This window comes from Esox lucius, chromosome 18 (assembly GCF_011004845.1).
Source record: "Esox lucius isolate fEsoLuc1 chromosome 18, fEsoLuc1.pri, whole genome shotgun sequence".
Taxonomy (NCBI): Eukaryota; Metazoa; Chordata; class Actinopteri; order Esociformes; family Esocidae; genus Esox; species Esox lucius.
The window spans coordinates 20,974,797-21,000,162 of record NC_047586.1 but is presented as its reverse complement, the minus strand read 5'-3'; the positions used below and the strand labels follow the sequence as shown (position 1 = coordinate 21,000,162).

The 25,366-nt window shown below is 45.6% G+C and overlaps 2 protein-coding genes across 4 annotated transcripts; both read right to left on the bottom strand.

Annotated features, from left to right (window-relative positions):
- Positions 1–363: 363 nt before the first annotated feature.
- On the bottom strand, positions 364–5,858 carry LOC117593302. The gene is made up of 8 exons (XM_034287905.1): positions 5,245–5,858; positions 5,032–5,123; positions 4,848–4,893; positions 4,540–4,722; positions 4,248–4,359; positions 3,817–3,969; positions 3,539–3,694; positions 364–3,291 (listed from the first exon to the last, which is right to left on the bottom strand). Exons 1-8 carry the CDS (start codon positions 5,755–5,757, stop codon positions 1,808–1,810), a joined length of 2,739 nt encoding a protein of 912 aa, XP_034143796.1. The 5' UTR covers positions 5,758–5,858; the 3' UTR covers positions 364–1,807.
- On the bottom strand, positions 5,850–19,562 carry magl (MAX dimerization protein MGA-like). Of its 3 annotated transcripts, none has more exons than XM_034287902.1 (17): positions 19,360–19,562; positions 15,083–16,296; positions 14,219–14,975; positions 13,986–14,064; positions 13,649–13,753; positions 13,387–13,503; positions 12,107–12,680; positions 11,253–11,478; positions 8,944–9,166; positions 8,591–8,796; positions 8,224–8,385; positions 7,972–8,011; positions 7,561–7,874; positions 7,177–7,422; positions 6,703–6,994; positions 6,223–6,540; positions 5,850–6,141 (listed from the first exon to the last, which is right to left on the bottom strand). In XM_034287902.1, exons 1-17 carry the CDS (start codon positions 19,423–19,425, stop codon positions 5,873–5,875), a joined length of 5,208 nt encoding a protein of 1,735 aa, XP_034143793.1. In that variant the 5' UTR covers positions 19,426–19,562; the 3' UTR covers positions 5,850–5,872. The 3 variants fall into 3 exon arrangements, with proteins under 3 accessions (XP_034143793.1, XP_034143794.1, XP_034143795.1); XM_034287903.1 differs by having other exon boundaries at positions 13,399–13,503; XM_034287904.1 differs by lacking the exon at positions 19,360–19,562 and adding an exon at positions 19,006–19,299.
- Positions 19,563–25,366: the final 5,804 nt, after the last annotated feature.

Sequence of the window (25,366 nt, the reverse complement as noted above, 5' to 3'; positions counted from 1 at the left end):
TATTACGGTTTAACAGAATAGTTACAGGTGGGACTTTCACAACCCAGGTAACACAAAGGAGCTGTTTATAATGTATTCCCCATGTGAAAGCAAGCTGAATTGCATCAACACCAGTTCCCATCCAAAACAGCTATCAATATTACTGCTTCTCAATCGCTATTCTACAATGTGGAAAATAGTAAAAATCAAAAAATTCCCTTGAGTAAAATCCAAAATAGACAGGTACTGTACATTATTAAAAGAAATCTGGAAACACTGGGCAATTCCTTTAAGCTTTATATCCTAAACACTTTCAGTTTAGCCAAGTTTTCCCTTTCATCATCTGATGAAGTTTAAATGAACATTGAGAAGTGTCACACCAAAGAAATGCATGTGCAGTTTTATTCATTTTCAAGTCCCTTACCAGCACTCACTGGTGTAAAACAGTTATTTCTTTACAAAATGCATTGAACATTATTAAACACAAGACCGACTTAGATAAAAAACAAAATACATATTTACAAAAGTTATTTCATAGATATTACAACCGGGATTCCCGAATTTCCCCATGGACCTCCCCAGATGTTTCCTGTTTTAGTTTTAAATGTAAACTAGCACAGTTCAATGAGTCGACTAATCATCAAGCCTTTGACTAACTGAATCAGGTGGGACAGTTCACAGTAAAAACAAAAAAGTGAAACATCTGGGGAGGGCCAAGGACAGGTTAGAGAAACCTCGTATTACAGTATAGCTTAGATTTTGTCATGACATTGACACACAAGGTTGAAACAAATGTATTGGGACCACAAATAATAATGCTTGTTTAGAACTCCTCAAACGTCTGGCGTGAGAATCATTGAACAAGGAGTACAATTACTGAACAGACTGGGAAGCAATCCAGAAGGCAAATTAAATATGGTTGTGATAGAGGAAATAACAGAAGGAATAGTATAAAATGTATTTGACAAAGTGCTGATTTTGAGAAGAAAATAAACTTGGTAATGAATAGTATTTCAAGGACTGAACACACGAATCACAGCTATATAGTCTTTACATATAAATAAATGTACAGTGTTTTTGACATAAACAAACACACATATCTTAAATCAATGATTTTCATCGGCAAATATTTGGACCTATTGATAACTTCAAAACCCTTCCTGAAAATAATTAATCTGTATTGTGGTCATGTTTATGCATATCCATTATTTTTGGTAGATTTAAGAGAACACTTTCTTCTTCACCACTTAAGAAAAAGAAAAAAGAATTGCAGAGTTAATTCATGAACCCATCTTGATGATAACAATAAAATAATAATGATAATTTCCTATACCTCCATCTTCAGCTAAAGCAAGGGTTTCGTTCTAAATAACACCCTCACGAACATAATAAGAATATTGACCTAATTAAGAAATCATGTATACATGCCATGGCACACTCTTAATATATGTCCCAAGACTCAAAACTACAGCCTGACCCATAGTATGTTCATACGGTACGTTCATTGAATGACTCCCTCAAACACATCAGATGTTCCGAAAATGAACTGTCCTAAAGGTTTACATTTGCTGCTTTGTTGTGTGTAATTCCCGAGTAGGCAGGCAGGCAGATGAGTCCTGAAGCTGAGAGAGGGCTGACTCCCACAGACAGACAACTGTCCTGGGTCATTTCAATTTGCAAACAGGCACATGTGGTGGTCTGAACAGGATAGGAAGAGTGCAGCCATTAACGACAGCTATTTAGTTGAAGTGAAAAGTTTAACTCCTCTGATTGGATGAAATTCTACTCTGGAATGGAAGGCAGGCATTTTAATTGTCTCAGAGTTCCACTAGGACTTGTCAGACCTCATTGTCCTCTTCCCAATGCCTGAGTCCTTCACAGTCACAGCGCGGGTCACAGGCCTGGTTCCGGATCGACCCACACCCTGTGGGATGTTACCCGGGCTTCCTTTACTTGTTGGTGCAGGGTTATAAACCGCAGTTCGGGTGGCCTTGGCAGGGCTTTCTCCTCGCGGTGGTTTGACTACGCCACCCTCAGTCTTCACCACGGGGCTGCCCCCGGCGCGTGTCGATCTCCCCGGGCTTAACCCGGCCCGAGCTACTGGGGCCGGGCTGGGGCAGTCTCCAGCTTTCCGTAGTTTGGGTGGCCTGCCCCGGGTAGCGGGGCTACCTGCAGCTCTCTTCACGGGGCTACACCCAGGTCGAGAAGTGGGGGTGGAGTTGCTGCGTGCGCCTTGCCTTTCGTCGGCCGGGCTAGCCTCAGTGGTTGCCGCGGGGCTATCGATGCCAACGCGTGGGACTTTAGGGGGCCGACCCCTCGTGGCAAGGCTGGTTGCGGTGTGTTCGGCTGCTGGTGTTTTGACTGCCGATCGTGGCCGCCCTCGTTTTCTCTTCACAAGTGGAATCTCAAAGCCACCCGGCGAGCCTCCCTGTGTGGCCGCGCCTCCCTGTGTGGCCGCACCTCCTGCTGCCTCCTGCGTCGCACCACCTGTTTCCTTTGATGTTGCAGAGCCCCCCTCGGCCCTCTCTGCATTTGACAGGTCATTTTCCTTCGGTGCGTTCAAGCTATCCTCTACTTTCTGCATGTCTGGAACCTCGCCTTCTTGCCGGGAGACTGTGCCATCCTCTTCTTTTTGTGGTGGTGTGCAATCCTTTTTGTTTTTTGCCGAGCTACCTTCAGCCTTCGAGGTCGCAGAGCTTTTACTTCCTTTGTGTTGGACCAGGCTATCCTTGGATTTCCTGGTCGCCACTATGCCCTTGTGATCAGAGACGGCCTTCACCAGCCTCGCTGCCTCTTCCTTGGTCAGCGACAGGCCCCAGCCATTTGGGTCACTCTCACCCCCTACCTGCGGTTCCTCCAGTGGCCTCCAGATGGCACTGTTTATAGGCGCGATCTCCACAAGGGGACACTTCATACCAGAAATCCTCTTGATTGTCTTTTTATTGATCAGGGACTTCTTTTTGGCAGTTGGGCGACTGTCCTTCACCGTGAGAGTCTCTTCGTCCATGGACCCATTAAAGTCAGGGGCCTGAGGCTCCTCATTACCCACCTCTGGGTTCTCCTCTGCTGGGCCGTCTGAGGGCTGCTGGGACTCCCCTGACGTTCTCCCCTGGTCGTTTAAGACTGACACGGAGGGCAGTTGGTCATGGGTCTGAGAGAGGGGCTGTGAGGGATGAATGGTCGGGGGTGCGGAGTCCTTTTCCTCGGCACTCTCGCTCGCCACAACGTGGTCATTTGCCAGGGAGGTGGAGCTGGAGGAGGGGGTGGGTGTCAGTGACCTCTTCACAACCTTCAGTTTGTAGACCGCTCTTCCTGCCACGGGCAAAGGAAATACGCAACAGTTAGAATGATACAAAAACACACTGCAGGAAGGCCGGTCCAATGACCGTAACCTGTGCCACATTTTACCCATATAACGAGCCAATGGAAATGTCAGTTGAAAAACACCTTCTAAGCTCTTCCAATTCAGCCATGTGGACGAGTTATTTATTGATACCGAACCTCTTGGAACAGAGTAGGAGACAGCCAATATGTATTTCCCCTTCAGATGAGGGCTCACCTGGTCTGGAAGCATGAAGCATGGAAGGGGGAAGCATGGAGGCGGGAAGGATGATCTTGCCGCTCTTCGTGCGCAGAACGGCAGCCACCGGTTTCACAGTGCCGCTTGCTGCCCCTGTCGGACTCAGACAGCTAGCCCGAGGCACCTGGGATGCTGCTATGCACGAGCGGCGAAACACACTCGGGAGTTAGTTATATCTACGTGGTTGGTCAAAGTCATGTACATGTTTTGTTATCTGGCTTATTGTTGATCCAGTGTAGGAATCGACACATTCTTACCTGTCAGGGTGTTGGGACTGGGTGTGGAGGAGATGGTAGCGGAGGTGGAGGGCTTGGATGTAGGGGGGACAGCTGCTCTCCTCTGGGCTGCCAAAGCCCTCTTCTTCTCCCAGATCTCGGTCAGCTTGGCCTTGATCAGCTGCTCTGGTTTCCCTACAGAAAAATGGGAGACGGGTTTAAACCAACATGCACCAACTGTAAGGGCAGGGTTAGGATCTAAGTTCTGTCCTGCTTTGGGGCTTTATTTAACCACAGTTTTTTTCGCCTTATAAATCATCACAGAAAACAAGGAGTCTGAAAGCGACCACATTATGCACGAGTAGTTCATTGCGGTAATACCTTAAAGACTGAGTACGCTTTGGTAATAGCATCACGCCAATAAAGCTATTAGCATTACAATTGAGTGAGATAAACAGCGAGAGAGACAGTACCAGACATATATGCGATCTCCTTGACGTAGGCAGACTGGATCTCCATAAGCATCCTCTTCTTCTCCTCCAGAGATGCTGAGTCCACAGACAGGGTACGAATCTCCTTCAGAGCCTGACCAAGCAAAGACTTATTTAACATCTACTTCGCATCGTACCATTAGCTGTGTATCGCTAACCTACCACAGAAAAAGTCCATAAAAGGACATGAAAGCAACGTAAGGTGCATTCAACTACCACAGACCAAGAACAAGATCTAATGAAAAAGTAATACTGCTACATAACTGTCCCTTACCTGTGAGAGGAGGTGAAGCTTGGAGACCTTGGGGTCCATCTCCTCCATGAACAGCACTTGCTTAAGTCTGGTGAAGAGTTTCTGGTGCTCGCCACGACGCAGCCTCTCCGTCAGGGTTCGGCTCTTGAGGACCCCTCTATCGCCGGACCCCGAACCCGCCTCCTCTCGCTTATCTCTCCGGCGCTGCAGGACAGACAGATCGAAGATTAGGAGTCATTAACCATCCATCTTCAGACCTAAAATAAAACTAAGAAAAACGACCGCTACAGGACGGCGCTCAGGAGTTGGATCGGTCGGTGAAGCTTTACCTTTTCTTTTGGTTTTGTCACGGTTTTGTCATCCTCATAATTTTTTCTGTTTGGGCGAGGGAGAAAGAGAGATTTCAAACAAACACGCACAAAACCCCAGTTAAAAAACAGCTTTCTTCAGTGTCATATGCAATTCTAGCACTGAGGGACTAGAGGCTACACATGCACGGCCACTGAGTCTTACTGGGTGTGTTTGACCGCGGCTCTCATCTTGGCGATGGCGATTCCATGTTTCCTCTCCACTGTCTCGATGTCGATGGCTTCCTCCTCTTCCTCCTGGGGTGAGAGACGGCACAACGCCCTCTGGCTTTACAAAACACCACAACTCACACGGTTGGAGACACAGGGTTTATCACAACTAAGTTCAAAGCAACAACCACACAGAACACTGTCTTACCGAGGCACTTTCTTCGCTGTCCGAATCGGAGTCGTCCGACGAGTCGTCTGAATCGGACTCCTCGACCTTAATGTCAGGGTGGAGAGTTGCAAACCGACTGAACGATTCTGGACTCCAAAGTGGCAAGCCCTCGCCCACCTCGCCCCTCTCCCCCACCCTATCGGAATCACTCTCATCCGACAGCATCTGCTCATCACAGGTCAGCTCGTTGGGCTCTGTGGCACGAGGGGAGTCAGCTTTGGCTGATCTAGGGTCAGATTTCAGGACCTTTGACTGGGTCAGACTCGGTTTCTTCTGGTCTAGGTTTGACCTGGGGCCGGGTGTGTTGGTACATAACACTGGGGTGTAGGAGTGGTCTTCTGTTTTAACTGGCTTCAAGCCTGATGGTACGGTCGGAGAAGACAAGGTCCCTTTCTGGTTCTGGGACTTCTCCCCTCCAGTCCCGGATAAAGGTTTAGTCTCCAGCCGGGGATCTCCTTGATGTGAAGATCTGCCTGCGGACACCTCACCCATGCCTGTGTTTCTGACCAGTTCAGGTGGACGAGGCACACCTTCAGGATCTCCATGCTTAGGGAGCTGGATCAGGGTGAAGCCCCCGGGCAGGGCCACTCCTGCTGGGTCCTGACCCTTACCCCTGGGGCCCTGGTCTCCTACTGGTGGAGGACAGATCCTGAAGGAGTAGGTCCCGGTGTGCCCCAAGAAGCTGGGCGTCTTCGGGGAGGAGGAGACGGTGAGAGAAACGGGGGAGGTGGATGAGGTGGTCTGGGACAGGGTGATTGCACCCGACTGGCCCGTGATGAATTTGATGAGGGGCGCGTGGGGAGGGGGACGGCAGGGGGTGAGGGGGGGGCGGGGGCGGGAGTGCCCTGTTGGGCGTGGACGTCTCGGCGGCAGAACCTGGGAGGAAGACACAACATGTCAGAGGACGTCGAAGCCGTGTGTGTGGGTGTGTGAAAATGCATCTGTACGTGCACTCACCAGAGCAGTTTTCCTGATTCTTGGGCTTTATGGAACGCATCTGATTCAGAGGTACTAGTTTAATCAGCTGTCCGTTGGGCTGGCGATACGTCTTACAACCCTGGGAGGAGGAGACTGTCTGTAGAAGCATCTTTCCTACAGGGGGCGCCTCGTGCGGGGGAGGGGCAGGAGAGGGGACGGACATGGGAATCAGAAGGAGGCGGGAGCCGGTTGGGTCTTTGGGGTCTGTGGTGGTTGTGGTTTGACTAGTGGAGGTTTTGCCCTTCGATTTGACCCCAAGGGACCACGCTGGTCTGTATGGAGGTAGTTTGGTCTTCCCTGAATGACAGACAAGGCCAGGTAAGAAAAATAACATATAACAAAGATCCATCCTTCAGGTTATTTAAATGTATACAAAAAAACAAGGTGAACAAAAGGCTTTTGGGCTCTCATCTGTGTACATTGAAAAAGGTTCAATATCAAGTGAAGTGACAGTCTTACCTGCACTGGTTTGGAATATTTTCTGGGTCGCAGCCGTCTTTTTGGCCGTGGTGGCAATACCACCACTCCCTTGTAGAGTACAAGCAGTGGCTGATGTCTTCAAGAGCCTGGGACCCAGGGGTGTTTTCTTCTCCTTGAGGTAGCGGGAGAGCGGCTTTTGAGGAGCACTCTGTGCAGACTTCGCTACAGAGCGCAACCTGCCCGTGACAAACGCGGCCAGTCGGTTGGCGGGATGCAGAGCGCCCATCTGCCCCAGCAGCAGGCGCGCCTGGGAGTAAGATTTACCGTTCACCTGGGGGATTAACACACCAACGTCAGAACAAAGAACCGTTCCTCTCCAGGACGGAGAGCTTTGGAAAACGTTTTGATCTGGAATGACTCGGAGCTCCTCAGTGACAGAGACACTACCAACCCCAGTTTCTAATGTGTCTATGAATACATTCTCTGTAGGAAATGTCCGGTAAATCAGCACACCTGGATCAGCCCCACAGCAGGGCATCCTGGTCGTTTCTTTCTGGCTCGGAGTCGTCCTGCCGGCATCACTCTGGTGAGGAAGGGAGTCACCCCGACCTGGTCAGGCTCTGCTTTAGAGATGTCGTCGTCATCGTCGTCCTCCTCCTCATCATCATCACAACTGTCATCACTGCTGTTGTCGGTGACCTCGCTGTTGGATGCCTCACTACCATCGGTACGTTTAACTGGAACTTTACTGATGCAAACCTTGAAAAAAGAAAAGTGGAGAGATGTAATACTCATTAGCAGCTAATCATGGAGATTAAGTAATACGGTTTAAACCTGAAACACAGAGGAATAAATAACAATACATTTCTGTTTGGAAACATTTATGAGGCGCCCTACCTTGAAAATGATGATGGTGCCTTCAGGCTTGCGCATGGACGTGTTGGAGAGGAGGCGTACGTGGTATGGGCCGATGTTGAAGGGTTCCGTCAGACGGTTCTGAGTCATGCGTTTACAAAGGACCCCCAAGACCAGTTTCCGATGCTGGTCCCAGTTACACTCTGACTGAATTTCCAGCTGCCTGGTGGGTTCAGGACCTTTGGTCTTCTTGGCCTGGGTCGGAGGACTCTTCCCCGGAACAACCTCCTTTGGCCTGGTGGGTTCAGGACCTTTGGCCTTCTTGGCCTGGGTTGGAGGACTCTTCCCTAGTACAACTACAGGGGAACAGGTGAGAGGTTTAATAGGAGTGCATGATGATATACCACTGCAAGCTGGCACTCCTGGCAGACAGTGTTCCGGCTACACTCTTACCTGATTTATTTGGAGGCGAGAGGATGGCAGCGATCTTCTTCTACAAAAACAAGATCTACAAGTTATACATTGTGACGGGACTCACACTTAACCAGGATAGATTTGTTTCGTTACACCTCTTTTAATAGCCACTGTAAAATGTTTGTCTGCCACTAGTGGTTAGATAAAAAGCTTGAAAGGTCTATAAAAAGAAACGCCAACGTCTACTCCGACCATAAACACGGACTGTGTGTCCGTGTGTCGCTCCCTCACCGTTCCGCTGCTGGGGATGACAAAGCTGTAACTTTCATTGAAGAGGCATGCTTGGGGGGGCTGGACCTGTGGCGGGGGTTTGCTGTTGAACTCTCTGACGCGGGCGCATGTCATCATACTCTCAAAGTACTTGTAGACAGGGTCCTTGTCCTCCTCTAGTAGCTGTGCGCACGCAAGCACACACAAACAAACATTTTTAATGTACTGATTTTACCACAATCCTATTACACAGCCAGTTCAGTTAGACACCAGGGGCTGGGACCTGAATGGTTCCCAGTTCTCTGTGGAGGTCACTAAAAGGCTTGACTCAAATGTAGCTCACTAACAATGTGAAAAGGTGCTGTGATATTACCGCACTTGCGTTTACCTCAGGAGTTATACGAGGTTTGTAGCGTTTGGGTCCCGGTTGGGAGGTCTTGGCTAGAGCCTTGACCTGGGAAGGTGGAGAGGCTGTGCTGGGGGCGGTTTTCGGAATGAAGAGGGGTTCGGGGTCCGGCCCCGCGCCGCGGTCCCACAGGGTGGAGACGTGGACGCCTCGACTGGGCTGGACCTCGTGGTCCACATTTGACACGGCTGGGCAGGAAGAGTTGGAGGTCACGTTTTCATTGGCATGTTTGTACTGACATACAATGTATCATTCATTCTGGTCAGTAGAGAGACCACAATAAAGGAATTTTGTCATCGTCAAACGTCGCCCAACCACCCAGGACATTAACTCACCGTAAACGGTTGCCGTCTGAGTTTGGTCCTTGGCTGGGGTCTGCCTGGTGATCCTGCGTTTGAAGCAGGAGCAGCCTAGCATGCAGTCGGGCCGGTAGCAGTGGAGAGGACCCCTTGACACCCGGGCCAGGCTGGAACACACACACCCTAGCCTGCAGAACTCAGAACCACACTCTGGACCGTCCACCGGGCTGGCCTTGGGGCCACGGCTCTTAGGAAGACCCTAGAGACAGACAGAGCATGCCGTCAGACAATGTGTAGTGTTTAAGGGTGTGTGTGTGTGTCTGTGCATGTGTGTGTGAGTGTGTGTACATGTTTTACTAGCTGTGAGGATTTTCCAGGTGAAAAACAACTAATTTCAGCTAAGGGATTAGGTTTAGGGTACAATTCTTACTATTAAGACTGGAGTTAAGTTAGGTTTATGGTTAGGTTTTTTAGGATACGGTTAGGGTTATCTTAAGGGGAAAATAGGATTCTTTTTTTCTACCCCCTGAATTTCTCCACTATTTCATGACATCCACTTTGTTATTATGGCACTGCATCATCACAGTAACTCCCAGTGGACTCGGACCTTGATGTCACGATACGATGTCGAGATTCCAAAGCACATCCAATGCCGTTCTGGATCTTTTCAAGCAGCTCGCTGGACCAGGAAATTTAGAGCGGAATTTCTACACGCCGGACTTCTACCTCAACTGAGCTTACATGTAATCCAGGCAGCCCTGTTGGATTATTACACTGCGTCCCCTTCTGTGGGCACCCAAGGGTTGATCCACAAGCATTATTTGAACCCTGGTCTCACAATGATGTCCCTAAACCCAAGACAGTGAATCTAAAGAACATGCCATTTTAAATAGAAACGCAAAAAGCGACTGGATAAACATTGTGCACGAGATCTACACAATGGAAAAACTGTCGTTTTCACTCAAATTGCAGAGGGACACTTTCTATAGGATATGGTCCAAGTGGACGGAATATGTTAAGCCGATTAGATCAGATTTTGGGTAGGCACTGCTGCCTCTTACTAATTGTGCACAGTTTTTCAAGTTTAATGGAATAATTTAAATAATATGGAAGTAATTTGGCTCCCCCACCACACTTACTTGGGTTCTGTTGTTCTTGTATTAAAAAGTTTAAAATGGTAAAGCAACATAATGTATGTAAGATGTCAAACAATTGTAAATTTCAATATGCTTTTCCAATAAAAAAACACAAAAAGTGTCATCTATGAAGAAGTTAGCCAACAGGCTCTCAAAAACATTAAGGATTTATTGAAATGGCCTTGGGGTATTTGCTGTTAATATTGCGACCAGTTGCACAGTACGCTATAGCTACAGGCTAGCCCTAGTGAGTTGGAAGTGGGCCACAGCGCTAACCTATATAGATGAGAGCTAAACAATATATATTGTGAATGGGGCATATAATTTAAATGGCTATCAGCTTTACCAAGTTTTCTGAGAATCAGTAGGAATTTTGCATAACAACCTACTACTTTGATACACAGTAGCTTGTGGAAAACACGCACACCTTTGCCCAGTGCTTCTGTGGGCTTTCAACTTCTCCTCTAACTAACTCAGTCCCAGTCTTATTTTTGTGCTGTTCTTCCAATAAGGGCTTAAATAATTGGTATTTGAAAGTATTCTAGGCAGAATCCACAGGATGATTTTAATGAGAAGACTAGATGGTAGGTAGAGAGCGAGTGCTTTGTTAACTTTATAAGCCCCGGTTTCTCGTTCAAATGTGCACAAATAAATGAGAAAACTAGACAGGTGCCAAATGGTCACATCACTTCCTGCCAATCTATCTCTCAATCTCATCAGTAAAGGCTTGAAAAATAGTCAAAGGAGTTGTCTAGAAAGAGAACATGCCCGGTTAGACATGGCTAGCTAGCATTCAAAATATTTATAATATTAGTATTTTACACTTTACAGTGACACACAGCATATTTCAATCATGTATTGACCTATGCTTGAAACCAACTCATCCATCTATTATCTACAAATCGCTCTGGATAAGTGACATCACATATCTGTAAAATATCCAAAACAGTGTCACATGACATTTTGTCAGAAGATTTTGTTGCAACAATATTAACATAGGACACTACTTCTAAAACGCTGAATGTTTGAGCTATGTTTGCAGTACCATTGTTTTCAACACTAGAGGAAAATGTTCTCTAAAATGACATTTATATCAGTCTCCTATCTCCGCTCACTTGGCCATGCCCCATGCCACGCCCCTTTTTAAATCCAGGAAGAAAACTGCAACGAGGACGATGAAATATATGGCGTGTGTGACGCCAGTCCGACCTGTGCAGTAAGCAGTGCCACCAGCGCTGCCTGCAGCCTCTCATTAGTGACGTGAGTTCTATCATGTCCCTGGTAGAAGGCGGCGTCCTCCATCTCCATCATTTTCAGCTGGATCTTAGAGAGGCCGTTCTGTCGGAGTTGGTTCCTAGGGTGGACAGGCAACCCGCCGGAGAGGCTTCCTCCTGGACTGGTGTCCCTCCTCGCTGCACCCTTACCTGGGGAAGACCTAGCGGAGCGAGGATAATGTTTAACGCAGATGCTTTTGTACATTTTAGGGTAAATGAAACAAAACTCTTCAGAACATTACAATTAGGAAAACAAAGGATATTACAATTCAGACTGAGTTCTCGTTGGTTTGGTTACCATAATTTGTAGACATCTTAACTTAGGGCTGGCTCTACCCTTGTGAGCCCCCTCTAACTGCAGCAATACATTTTGTGGCCACCCTCTTGAGAGTGGACATTTTAGATTTTAAGTGAATTTCATGCAATTCTGCACATTTTGCTATAAGGTGTAGATTAATTATTGAAGTATTAACACAATTTTTCTTTAAAAACCATTTAGCCATGGAGCGGAGATAAGCTTGTTGGTCTTTCATTTATAGACATTACGATAGTTCTCTAGCTATAAAAAATGTGCGATAGCTATTGACTAACTACAGATGAAAACAAAACACAAAAATGTCTAAATGCACTTTGAGTATTGCATTTCTACTTCCGCAATATTAAGTAAAGACTGCAAAAGTTTTCAACAACATACGATTAAAAAAGTTTGCTTATGCAAATGCCTACAGTCACCCCTGTCTAAAAACAGTATGACTTTGCGTGGGCATATAAGACAGTAGCATGTCTTACTTTTGTGTGGTAGGGCTGGTGACTTTACCCCCAGCTGTAGTTTTAGCACCAGTCGTTTTGTTACTGTTAGAGATCTTTATGGGACGTAGTACCGACGCCGATCTGGCTTTGCCGTGTGCCGGTGATATATGGGTCTGTTTGGAATGCGCTGGTGTGGGTTTGGCCGACTTGGGAGGGGAACTGTGTTTGTTGATGGGTGGAGGGGGCATCTTCAGAGCGGCATACAGGAGGGGTTTGCGGGAGAGGGGGCAGGGTTTACAGAACGTGCGAGGTGCGGGAGGAGGGGTGCGAGTCTTCAGGACGCTGTCAAGGGTCCGGACGTAGCTGGTGCTGGTCACAGGGAGCTGGTAGGCAACGGAGGCCAGGGGGTTGTGGGAGAAGGCATCGGCCCGGTCGCTGATGCGCTGGGCCTCGCTTTCCAGGTATTGGTCGAGCATGTCGCTGCAGAAGGCCGAGCGGTTGGGGTTGTGGTTCTGTGAGGACTCATTGGTCTTGGTGAACTTGTCCCTCCAGCCCTTGATCTTGGTCAGATCACTGGTCTTCCCCGTCCTGGAGACAAAGGACCTGCTTCCATCTGCAGAGAGGGCACAGGGTTGTTAGAGAGACACGGACCCAGATCCAAACCAACCGTCTGTGTTTTACGGTCTCTTTAGATCAGCAAACACCGAACAGGGTTGAAGGTTGTGGGATAAACTGGACCAAACAATAATCTCAAGCATTAACTCTCCCTATTTTACCACAGCTACGAGGGAGTCATGTTACCAGGGCTAATTCAGAGTGTTTAACTTGGTGTAAATCCACTAATTGCCATTCTTGTTATCGGCCTGACTGATGAGCGGGTTAAATGGGACGCGGATGATCACAGCAAACTGCCTATTAAGTTCTCAGTGGTGCTTATACATTAAACTAGCTGAGCAATTAAAAAAAAAAAAGAATGATAATCTTTCAAATGTAATTCATTTAGTACTGGGCTGGGCATTTACAGTTCTCAATCAGACAATGAGAACATGACTACTAAGAAGTTTGCATGTTGCCAACTATGACAACGTCCTCCGGGGCCGCTGCTTACGGGTTTCCTCAAATGACAATGTTAACAAAGCAAAAGCAAACAATATGCCTAGTGTCAGCCGCCACGCCACGACCACTGGAGATTCATCGTATCGCGGATGATTAAAAAAGGACACTAATCCCGCCTCTTATTGCTACTGTTGCGTAGGCCTGTGGCGCTACTTCATGTCCCCAGGCTTTTTCAGATGGCTCCATCTCCTCGCGTGGCTTACCAGCGCACATACCGTTGCCCGGCCCAGAGAACACAGGGGGAGGGAGGGGCAGACACACTCCCAGATACTGGAGGTCGATGGCCAGGCCTGGGTCCAGAGAGCTCAACTTCAGGCCCACTAAAAAGGATAACACAAGAGAATGCTGTTAGGAACGGTGGATAAATGTTGGAGCTGTTTTCTGGGCAAAGGCGTTTCTAAGGCTGGGAGTGCGAGGAAGAGACAGAGAAAAGAGACAGAGTGGGTAATTCCAGCATCCGCTCACCCTCCTGAAGGACTGGATGGATAGTCTGCCGGTGTTTGAGTTTGTTCAGGTCCTGGAGAAGGACAGTCTGCAGACGGCTTATCTTCTCATCATCACTCTCCACTACTGTGCACGCACGCACACAAACACACACAATTAGGTCACGCTGGGCTGGGTTAGAATGGAACAGACTAGCACAGCCGTGTCGTCAGTATTGGAGACCCTTGAAAGAGGCACACTGCACTGGGAATGCCAATCAGTGGAAATCTATTTTGTGTGCCTGTAGTGGTCTCGTAGCTCACGAGCGATGAGCTCTTTTCAGATTCTACACAAGAGAATAATATCTTTGCAGCCGTACCAGTTTTCTCCGGGAGCTCCAGAGTCACAGGTGACGGGGTGCTGGGTGACACGTCCTCCACATGGACGCCGAGAGCTTCCTGTGACAAAGAAGACAGGAGGTTGTCGTCAAAAACCCTGTGCCCATTCAGCAAACATGCATCTGAGTTTTTAAAATCCATTTCCAGTGTTCTGGAAAATTCAAAACGACATCTCTTCAAAACGACATCTGTCGATGTGGCTGTTGTGTTTTACCTTGGAAGTGAATGACACAAAAAGTAGACCCTCCACGTCGTCCAGTTCCGGTTGCATAGCGACAGTTACCGGGCTGCCGGTTGCCGTAACAGCCGCCTTAGTTCCCTTGGAGACTTTTCCACCGCTGCCCCACCGATTGCCCCCGGGCTTACGTCCCTTCTTCCATGGCTTAGGGACGGCAAAGGGGGAGGCGGTGGGGGTCAGAGGTGAGGGTGCGGGGGTAAGCGCAGAAGGCTTGGGTGTAATATTATGTAGTTTGGGCGGTTTAGGGGTTAAGCTGGCCGACCTGTCGTCCTGAAGTTCCGGAAGCACGTCGGGTGAGGTCACAGCGGGTTTTACATGCTCAACCTTCTGTGAGTATGTGCTCTCAGACTCTGCATTGGAAGTTTCCAAAGGCTTCGAACAGCGTGTTGCATTTAACATAGCAGACTGTGGGGCATTCCAAGGTTTAGCAGTGAGGCTGGCCTGTAGACAGTCCATCTTGCTACCAGCTCCCTGTCTCTCCCCCACAGCCCTCTGTCTGTCCCCAGGCTTGGTGGCTCCTGAGGGGAGTGCCAGCTGTGCTCGGAGATACTGTTTGTGGAAGACGTGATCACTGTCACTGTCGTCAAGGTCCATGCCCTCCTCGCTGGCCGACACATCAGTCTGACTGGCGTCAGTGTCTGTTGTAGGGGCGAGACCAGGCGCGGCTCTCCTTGGCTTTCCTGAGACTTTAGCCTCCACAGGGTGAGTTGAATGGAGAGGCTGGTTCTTTATACTACAAGATCATGAAAGATGTTTAAGGAAAATAAATAAATTATAGGCGTATCAAAAATGAGTAACAGTGAAACCAGCTGAATTACAGTGATAACATTCTTCACTCACCTTAGATCAGCCACGCCATTCACAGCCACAGACTGCTCAGTCCTCTCACCAGCATCGGGCCTAGCGGAGCTCAGACCGGGGGAGCGGGTGCCTCCCTTCCCTGCCTGAGACTGCTCTGGCTTGGGCTTGCTGAAGCGCGGGCTGCCACTCTCCTCCCGGAAGCCCTTGGCAAAAGGGTTATAGTCTATCTTGAGCTGGGTGATCTTGCTGTTCTGGTATGCCGTGACGGCATAGAACTCCGTCTGAGGAAATGTGAAGGTCATGACCTCAGGACCGAGGAGCTGGACGTCGAGCAGCTTAGGGTCAAAGCCAAGGCCGCCGGCATCTGCGACTGGGATCACATGTAAACTGGGCCTGTAGTGGTGCATGGAGTGCAGCAGCACCAGCCCCTCTTGGTCCAGGGAGTGGTTAGTCAGTTTGAGTTTATAAAAGGAAACCAGATTGGCCATCCATACTTTCCCCAGTGCTGAGGAGTCCTGGTGGGGGAAGACTCTGGAGGAGGCCTGGGTGTGTGGTTCCCCGGGACCACTGGGTTCCCACTCCTTCAGGTTCCAGCGGTGGCGGTATGTGTCGACAGGGGTGATTGACAGCACCAGGGCGTAACGGCGTGTTGGTTCCAAACCCGACAGGCGGTAGCGGCAGTAGGGGAACATGCGCCGTCCCTGTTTGGTGAGGATCATCTCAGTCCCGCAGCGGTGGAACTCCCTCCAGACACTGCTGTTCTCCAGAGTGACCACAACGCCATTGCACGACCTGACCGCCGATAGGTGTTCCTCCCCGGGGTGCAGGTCTCTGGGGGCTGGGCCTTCGGCAACTGGTGATGAGGGGAGGGCGAGATCGGAGAGACACTTTTTCAGGGGGGCAGCTGGCGATGGCTTAGCTTCAGATTTCCTCTTGTTACCTATAGGTGAGGCTATGTTTCCACTTCCTTCTTTGGTTGTGATGGCATCGATGGATACAGATATGGCCAAGCTAGCTTCACTGTGTGTGGATAATTCCATAGGTCGGTTGACCTTAGTGTTGGTTATGGTCTCGACGGATGAAGCCACGGCTATGCTGGTTATGTTTACATCCTGGTGTGTCCTGGCAACAGCTTGGCCCCCATTTTTATTGGCCAGGCTCGTCTCCACGGTGACACTGTCAGACGGGATTGATGTGGTGACAGAGGTGGTAATGGCCGAATCCTCCACCCGCTCCTCCATTATGCCGGGGTCCTCCATAGATTAAACAAATTCAATGTTAACTACTATTCTCTTTTTCAACAATGCTTGAAAAATGTCTAGAAAAATCCATATATGACAAATGGACATTGACAATAACATTGTTGGGACATGACTAAAGGAATAGCTATAGAATCTAAAACATAATAATTATTAATTGCCCAAATTGTAAAATTACACCACTTAGCTATTGGTGTCCCTGTGAAACTCACCAACCCACCATCTGTCCCACAGAGACTTAACAGACTATGCTCATTAAGCCAACTCAAAACAGACACCTTAACAAATGTACTGCTATTCTCTATACATCTAGATATATTATACTGATACTGTAAATGTGTAAATTAAATGGAAATCTATGTATATTTAATACTCACAGCTCATATGGTATCTTATATTATCCGATATGTCCATCCCCCATTTTATACCCTTAGATTTTATGACAGCTTGAGGGATAATTTATTTTCAGTCTTTGTATGTTGTCTATCACAAGCAGAGATGTAAATGTATTTAGCGAATAAAGGGGATTCTGATTAGATTAAAATATAAAAATGACATTGTGTTCAGATTTGAGACTGACATGTCATATGCGGTTTGTCTGCTATAGTGAAGATTTGTCATCACCATACATTGACTAATTTAGCTGACCCTAGTTCTAACAAAAAGATGTAGTTATCTTTACTAATCAGAATGTTGAGCACAACTATATTTACATGTACTCCAATGGTTGTTCCTACTGACTTAGTCCACTTCGGACGGTAAGAAGTGAAAACGAAATGTCTGCAGTAGAGCAGTATTAATCCATGATTTTGTACCACCTGTCTGCATGGGCTCGGCCTGTATTTCTAAACTCGCGCATTGATTCACAACATATAAACAATTTAAGCGTAAAGTATCAGAGATTGTTTTGACAATTCAAACCAGAACTAGAAACGGCAAAACCATGTACAAAACAAGGTATTTGAATTGCGGGTTACTAGCCTCACATGTCCTAGTGGATGTTGTGTCTCAGATCACCTTCTACAAAGTTCGACAATCAGCGGACAACAGGTAAAGTATGGGTACATTTAGTTTATTCAACATTCTGACTTGATGGACATTTCTATAAAGTGTCTGTACGTTAGAGACAAAAATGTAGGTCTTGGAACTGAAAGATCCTAGCTTGTGGTACATGTATACAGACACAGGTGAGAAAGTGGGAGAATAGCGTAGCATCCCTCAATCTCCATGGAATTGTTTTGTATATTAATGAAGGAAAATATTTATACTGTTACATATATGTTGTTGAATCATTTCAACAACATCACAATAGACTGTGACTACTGGCGCTACTCTTCTGTATACGCACAATGGTCTCCACCTTTTTATTTTCATTTTGGGAGCCAATTTGTTTTCAGCACTTCTTTTCATGATTGAACAAAAATGTGTCTTCCCCATGATTTCCTCTCATCCCTCTGCAAACAGACCTGGTGTTAACTAATATGTTTAGAACACAATCTGGATTTGTTTATAGGAGTTGGTGAAAATAAGAGTTTTATTTTGATTTACATATTCTTGATTGATTTACATATTGGATTCATATACATCTATCCCACTCCAGATAATTAAAGATTTCAACATTTTTTTAAAAGATAAAGCTCTTGAAAAATGAAACTGTCCAGTCTGCTTTGAACTTTCTTAAACTGCATTTGGATGTTTCATTTTTCTCAGAATAATGTTCTCAATATTTTTTGTGAAGGGTGATTGGATGTGTAAATGGGACATATATATAACTTTTAGATGTCCCACGATGTTAATTGTCCCATTTTCAAAACACTCAAGCTACATATAGCCCATATCGGTCCACGCTTTAATAGTATAAACCGAAAAGGATGAAGATCTTTAAGACAGAAGTTAAAAACGACTCTCTAGTTCATTTGTTTAGACTTCGTGTATTCTATTTAACAACAATTATTAAGCCCTGAACATGTGAACATCTTTTCACATGAGTTAATTAATAAAATGTGTTTAAAAAATAAATAAGAACAACGCAACCCCGCTGTGTTGTGTCCAAAGACTTTTGCACCCTACCGCCCTAAGAGCACAGTGAGAGCCGGCTGCTTTTGCAGTTCAGAGTGGAATAGAATATCTGGGCTTAGAATCAATTGAATCAATGTAATCCTGAAATGTATATTAACCTACCTAAGTTATTTAAATTATTCAGATTATCTTAATATCACAACTTTAATCGACTGTATGACAGATAGGCTTAATGACAATAGTACATTTCCAGTTTGGTCTGTGTAGGATTCTTGGGCGTTGTTGACAACAGAACGTGTGTGGCACCTTTTTTAAACAGTACTTTTTTTAAAAAACAGTACACCTGGAGTAGTGTCCTAGTCAATTTCAGTTCAGAATACAAATACCAGAGTCCAAGCCCTCCATTCGTGTCTATCGAAATGCCAAAGTTATGAGGTGTTATTGTCTTTTTTGTTTAAAAGGCATATGGTTATTTCAAATCATATTTCTATCTGACCTATCAAACCATTATCCTTCTTTATTTTCATGTGCTTTACATCGACTATTTCCTCAAAAACACAAGTCAGTGTCGCATAGGTAAAAGTTGCTTGACACCACCCTTCGTCCCCTCCTCAACAAGCCTTGTTGTAGGCCTCAAGATATTTAGCCAGCAAGTTAAAAAGTTGGACATTCACTGACGCCTACCTTTCACCAACATAGGGTGTGTTGCGCTGTTTGGAGAGCAATAATAACAGAGCAAACTCCAACTGTTGCGTGCTGTCGTCGAAACAAAAGGCCTCAAAATAATCTTCGAGCATGCACATACATTCGCAAATGGAGGCCGCCGAAGCCAGGCAATGTAGCATCAACCATGCACATAGTCGACCACCGCGCATGCACAACATCAACCTTCAATGGCGCGTGATTTCCCACGCCAGCGCGAGGGAAAGCGGGAGTCCATCCCAAGGATCTCTGCCACCTCGAGCACAATTCGTGGCCTCGGACAACTCCGGCGACAAGTCTGTGCAATAACCAACAAAACACACAAATTGACTCTACCTTTTTGAATCGCGCAGGAATCGGATACCGATCTGTCTGTTGCGACTCTCTTCGAATCTTGTGCATGTCCTTCCACTTCTAGTCTACCTTTCAATCCTTTCGAACATCTATCTACATTCTCACTCCACCGAGGCACACACACTCAAAACACACACACATCCGTGCTCGGGGTGTGACGTAACAGTCACCATGGCGGCACACACACTCGGGTTCCGTCGGTGTGCGCTGCGCAGGCTCCCTCCAGAGGTTTAGCGGGCAGTTTCTGCTGTGCAACGGCCACACAAAGGCATAAACTAGGCTACAGAATAAATGTTTAATTACATTGATTATAATAACAAGAAAAAAAACTTGCAGTTATTTTGAATTCCTCATAGGGAAAAATGACAATTTTGACTATATTCCCGGTTGTGTATGTCTGTGTACATATTTGTGCATGTGCTTTCAGTCTCCTTGCAGCTGAACATGTGTCTGTATCGGTCTGTCTGAAATGTGGTCTGTCTCTCTGATATTTGGGCTTTCTGTGTTGTAGGCTAGCAGTCCGTGGTCCGTCGAAATAAAAACATGAGTGAAAGGTTGTTTTTGTACAGCTTTTTCACAACAAGATGCATTTATCCGGGCGAATTTACTTAACGTTAAAATAGCTCGGTGGGACAACCACAGAAAATTAGGCCTATTGAATGCATCGTACTCAAGCTATAAGCACAGTTAAAAGACGTCAGAGAACAAATAGAATAATTATAACAAACAATGAAACCTTACAAAATGCAACAGTATGGAGGTGGGGGGCTGTGGAGTTATTTTAGAGGTTCGTGTTGTCTATCATAATCCACATGCTGTCAATACACTGCATAGCAATTCATTAACAATTTGGGACAGGAGACTCTACATTGTCTCTCATGTCAAAGTAGCCAGACATCGATGTAAGAACATACATTGTTGCCTTGTCCAGGCTCATTTTCTTTATTGAGGGTAAATCAACACTTAGGCCAGGATAGGCTACTGCTCTGATAGCCTAGAATGCTAGCAATAGCCTACAATATATCAGAGCGTGGGTTTGCATGGTTCATACTCCGTTGTATAGGCCTGCAGAACATGTTATTATTTACCCACATTGCATAAGTGACAGCATTTTGTTAAATTATTATCTTGGCCAGTTTTATATTGTCTATGTTATTAGCCTGCGCGCCATTGTTGACATTTTTCTAAATGTAATATCGTCAACAATGATTACTGACTCCTCAGCCCACTTCAGGGGGAGGGTGAAGGACAAGGAGCCCAGATACAGGACTCCAGGGCCAGCCGAGTATTGCAGCCTATTGCCGCCCTCGACAGGCTGTGAGGGCCGCAACCACGATTATTTTAAGGCTATAACATGGCATTTTTTTGGACAAAACGCGGCCTAAAACAATATAAATCCTTCAATCCGAATAAAATTAATGGATAGCAAACACGTCCTGTGTTATTTTGGGATATTTTGTGTAAGTCGAATAGTCTCTCGTTAATATAATTTCCTGTGTCGGACACTCCCCTAATTATATAGTGTTGTTGTTTCGCTGATTCCTCTCAGCAGCTAGGACTAGGACCCGTGCAGGCCTCGTGTAATGAATCATCACACGTAATGTTTAGAAGCGCATGATGAATGTTTTACACAAAGGCATTTCCTATAAATAAAATGACTAAATAATACAACATATTTGCAGTTAAATTATATCGGGAATGAGGAATCCCATAAGGCAAGAAGATAAGCAATGTGGTCTTTTAAATTATATCGGGAATGAGGAATCCCAAAAGGCAAAACTATAGGCTACGTGGTCTTTTATAAAGACGCAAATTTTGCACATTTCACGACAATGACAAACAAATCGCATAAAGTAGGCTAATCAAAAAACGCTTGTCTTTTCAATCGTAATGCGTCATTTCACTAATATAAGTTGTGAAACTGAATCAATCGTTCATCCCCAATAATTACCGCTAATGATTTTTAGAAGTAGGCTACATTCTAAACCAGACACGGCTACGTTTTTGTTATTCAAAGCTGAACCTATAACTTCGCTGTAACACGATCGTTCCGCACTGAACAATCTTATTTGATGGTGTAGTGCCTATTAGCTAAGATTATTATGTTGAGCTATAAACCGATGAGTAAAAGGCTATACTGGAAGACATGATAATAAACAGGGATTTCCTTCCTACAGTGTAGTTTTTCAGTCTGTCAAGTTTGTTATGGAGAACTTTATTTACATGTACAGTGCAATCAAAGGTGGTTAAGATATTTCCTCAATATGGTTAAAATAACACTCTAAAATTGTGAAAATTATAATGCCCCATACTAGTTTCTGTTGAAACTTCGCAGAATACGCAGAATACACCCCCGGAATTTTAGCCTGTTTGTGTGGAATTGTACTTTTGCCAATTGCATAATGTCACAAGGAAAATGTTACTATAGAAGACCATCGTCTTCTGGATAAGGGAATGGGCTCAATGCCATCCTATCAGCCAATCAGGTTTTGCTCAAATGTCTTCGAATACGTTTCCTTATATTAGTTCCCATTTGTTCTGTTCGAGGGGATCAAAATTGCAATGTATAGGCCTAATGGGTTAATGCTGACCCAGTTACACATCTACAAATAATACAGAGCAGTTCTTCATGATGAAAGGAGTTTTGTATATCAATCAGTTTGCAGTCCAGTCATTTAGAGCCTCTCATGTATGACCAATAAGACTGAGCCTTTCGGATCAAAAAGGTTTTAATTTCTGTGTGTTACCGTCATGGTCAGATGTATTAAGTGAAGGCCCACTCTGTGCAAGATTCACCCTTTCTTTTATTTGTAGGTGTTTTCTGTAAATTGCATTTCCTTTTTATACTGTCCTGAATTCTGTAATGTCTTATTGAAGCAACGCCCAACAGGTTTGGGAGAGTTGAAAATTATGTTATGTCTTTCTCCTAGTTATCTTCACAAAGCCTTTGTGCTTTTTTCAAACACAGCACTTCCAACCAGGAAGTCAGTAAGACCAGCATGTGAGGTCATGCTCACTTGACTGGCAATGTTAGATTTTAGCTTGCAGGTGCCCAAATTGCCTGAAGGAGTCACCAGAGCATGATGAGTCATAGAAATTCCTGCCGAAGCCCCGCCACACAGGCTGTGCTTGGTCAGTATGGACCACCAATGGAACTCTCTGTCAGATTTTGTTTCAAACTATAAAAACAAATTACTGGTGTCATCTAATTGTCAGCTTTAACCATGTCTCTACAAAGACAGAAAAGGAAGGATGTAGTACCGAAACACCTCTGCTTTAGAGAAGCATAGATTCACCCAATTCCATACTGAATTCCTAACACACAAGATCCTCCTAACAACAGGTAATCTGGTGGTTAAAATGTTAGGCCAGTTACCAAAAGGATGCTAGTTTTAATCCATAAGCTCACAAGATATTTTAGTAAAGATATCTTTAATCCTTTGGACATCAGGGCATATAAGAAACACATTTTATTTGTTAACCCCTTGTCTAGACACCCAACCCCAAGTTTCAAAATAAAATAAATGCCCTTCTAAAAAGCCTTAAAGCATGATTAATTGAGAAAGTGTTTTAGACAAACATTACTCCCTATCTCATATACTTGAGGGCAGCTATTAGTTCAGGATGTGGCAAAGAAATACATATTGTACCAGGTGGGAAATACCTAGGGTCTGGGTACCAGGAAGGAAATGTCTAGGGTCTGAGTACCAGATGGAAAATACCTAGGGTCTGAGTATCAGTAGGCAAATTCCTAGGGTCTGAATACCAGGAGGGAAATACCTAGGGTCTGAGTACCAGATGGGAAATACCTAGGGTCTGAGTATCAGGAGGGAAATACCTAGGGTCTAAATACCAGGTGGGAAATACCTAGGGTCTGAGTACCAGGTGGGAAATACCTAGGGTCTGAGTACCAGGTGGGAAATACCTAGGGTCTGAATACCAGGAGGGAAATACCTAGGTTCTGGGTACCAGGAAGGAAATGTCTAGGGTCTGAGTACCAGATGGGAAATACCTAGGGTCTGAGTACCAGGAGGCAAATTCCTAGGGTCTGAATACCAGGAGGGAAATACCTAGGGTCTGAGTACCATGTGGGAAATACCTAGGGTCTGAATACCAGGTAGGAAATACCTAGGGTCAGAGTACCAGGTCGAAGGAAAGCAAGAGGGTCCAGAACACCCTTGTGGCAGCAAAGAGCTGCTTCTCGACATCCCGACAGGAGCCCTTCTCCCTGGGAGTCTCCCCCCAAACAGGAGCTCTTCCTGGGAGTCTCCCCACAGACAGGAGCCCTTCTCCCTGGGAGTCTCCCCCCAAACAGGAGCTCTTCCTGGGAGTCTCCCCACAAACAGGAGCTCTTCTTCCTGTGAGTCTCACCCCAAACAGGAGCCCTTCTTCCTGAGTCTCCCACCTGGCATCCATTCAGCACTCAGGGTTGGCACCACCATCCTTTTTCTGGTTCAACATTTTGGTAATTTACCAAACTGAAATGTAATACTAGTTGATAAACTATTTAGGTTGTCAACTGCACACAACCTCTCCAACCGAAATGTAACTTGTGCTTTTAAAATGACACCTAGAAATTGTGGAAATGCAGGGAGGCTGTCATAGGGCTCCCAGGGGAGGAATTAAGGTTAACTGAGGGGTTTGCTCAAGGAACGAACAACACATTTTTCACATTGCCAACTAGTAACCTTTCAGTTACAGTTCAGATTCTCTAACCATCGACCAGACAATAACTTATAATACTTTTGAATAAGTTCTGAATATTGAGTAAGTTCTATTTTATTTCCATATAAAAGGGTCACAGAAGGCACTCTACCCCAAATAAAAACCCTATTAACCAAAAACAGCCGTCTCTGGATCTGTGATTAGAGGCAACGGTCTAACAACTCTGTGGTGGTAACAGACCAACATGGCTGCTGATGGCGGTGACAATAAATAGAACAGGAGGTTGCAGAGCAGAATGAAAAAAGTACTTGTTTGGAGAGTGGCTGCCTTGTGGTTTGAAGTTACACGGTTTGTGAGATTCAGTAGCTAGGAGCCCAGAGAAGTATAACTAGCATTACAAAAAGCAGACTCTGGTAACAGTAGATGCTGTTTATAACAGGAACAGTGTGGTACATTGAAAGTTTGAGACTGGAATATCTTCCAGGGTGAAAACACCTATGCAGCCCTTCCCAATGTAACACAAAAACAAACACGGGTAATTTTGTAATACAGACACAGAAAAGCCATTTCTAAATCCAGAGTGACAGCACTTCTAGGTTTCACATAGACAGTTACAATCCACATTAGTCATCCACTGCTATACTCTAATTTAATCTCACTGTTAGGAATCTGAGCACCTGGAAGGACAAGGTAGTGAGTACAGAGTCAATGATTTCTGCAATGTCCTGGAGAAACCTTTCAAGGATCTAGTTCTTTATTAAAGACATGATCAATGACAGTTATCCACAGTGCCCACTTTGGAGATGAATGTCATGATCACCAGGAGCTCAGGAGTGAAATCTAGCATTTCTATTCATTGGAATCCTGGCCAACGCATAGTATATGTAAGAACTCCTTGTCCGACCATCCGGAAGAGGATGGACTCTTGAGCCAGGAACATCTGGAAGTGGTACCTTGTCCCAATTGCCTTTGCTTGTTGGTTGGGAATCTGGGCCATGATTATATTCTAAAAACAATTTGAATTTAAGTTACATTTTAATTGAATCACCTTTGGTCCGTTATTTTCAAAACAATGACGTACTGCTTGTGTGTGGGGAATCTTAACTGTGAAATCTGAAGATAACTTTGAACCTCTAAAGGTGCCACTGCATCCCATCTGCCAATTAGCTGGCATAATAACAATTACGTGTGCAACAAAGTAGAGGTGGATTTCCACACATTCCACTTCTATAATCTTTGTCCCCATACAAAAGGAAAAAGCTGTGAGAAATCTAAAATACATGTGAAATGTAAAAATAATGTATTTTCAAATACATTTCCAAAT

Bases quoted from the DNA above. Each gene is read 5' to 3' on its own strand.
- LOC117593302 (XM_034287905.1), bottom strand. From the start codon at position 5,757: ATGGGTGAGGTGTCCGCAGGCAGATCTTCACATCAAGGAGATCCCCGG. The intron at 3,970-4,247 runs GTACTGTCTCTC...ATTTTTCTGTAG, and splicing joins GGAGATCGCATATATGTCTG to GGAAACCAGAGCAGCTGATC. The intron at 3,695-3,816 runs GTAAGAATGTGT...GCTCGTGCATAG, and splicing joins CAGTCCCAACACCCTGACAG to CAGCATCCCAGGTGCCTCGG.
- magl (XM_034287902.1), bottom strand. From the start codon at position 19,425: ATGCACAAGATTCGAAGAGAGTCGCAACAGACAGATCGGTATCCGATT. The intron at 12,681-13,386 runs GTAAGCCACGCG...CCCTCTCTGCAG, and splicing joins GGGCAACGGTATGTGCGCTG to ATGGAAGCAGGTCCTTTGTC. The intron at 6,995-7,176 runs GTGTGCTGATTT...TTAATCCCCCAG, and splicing joins CTGCTGTGGGGCTGATCCAG to GTGAACGGTAAATCTTACTC.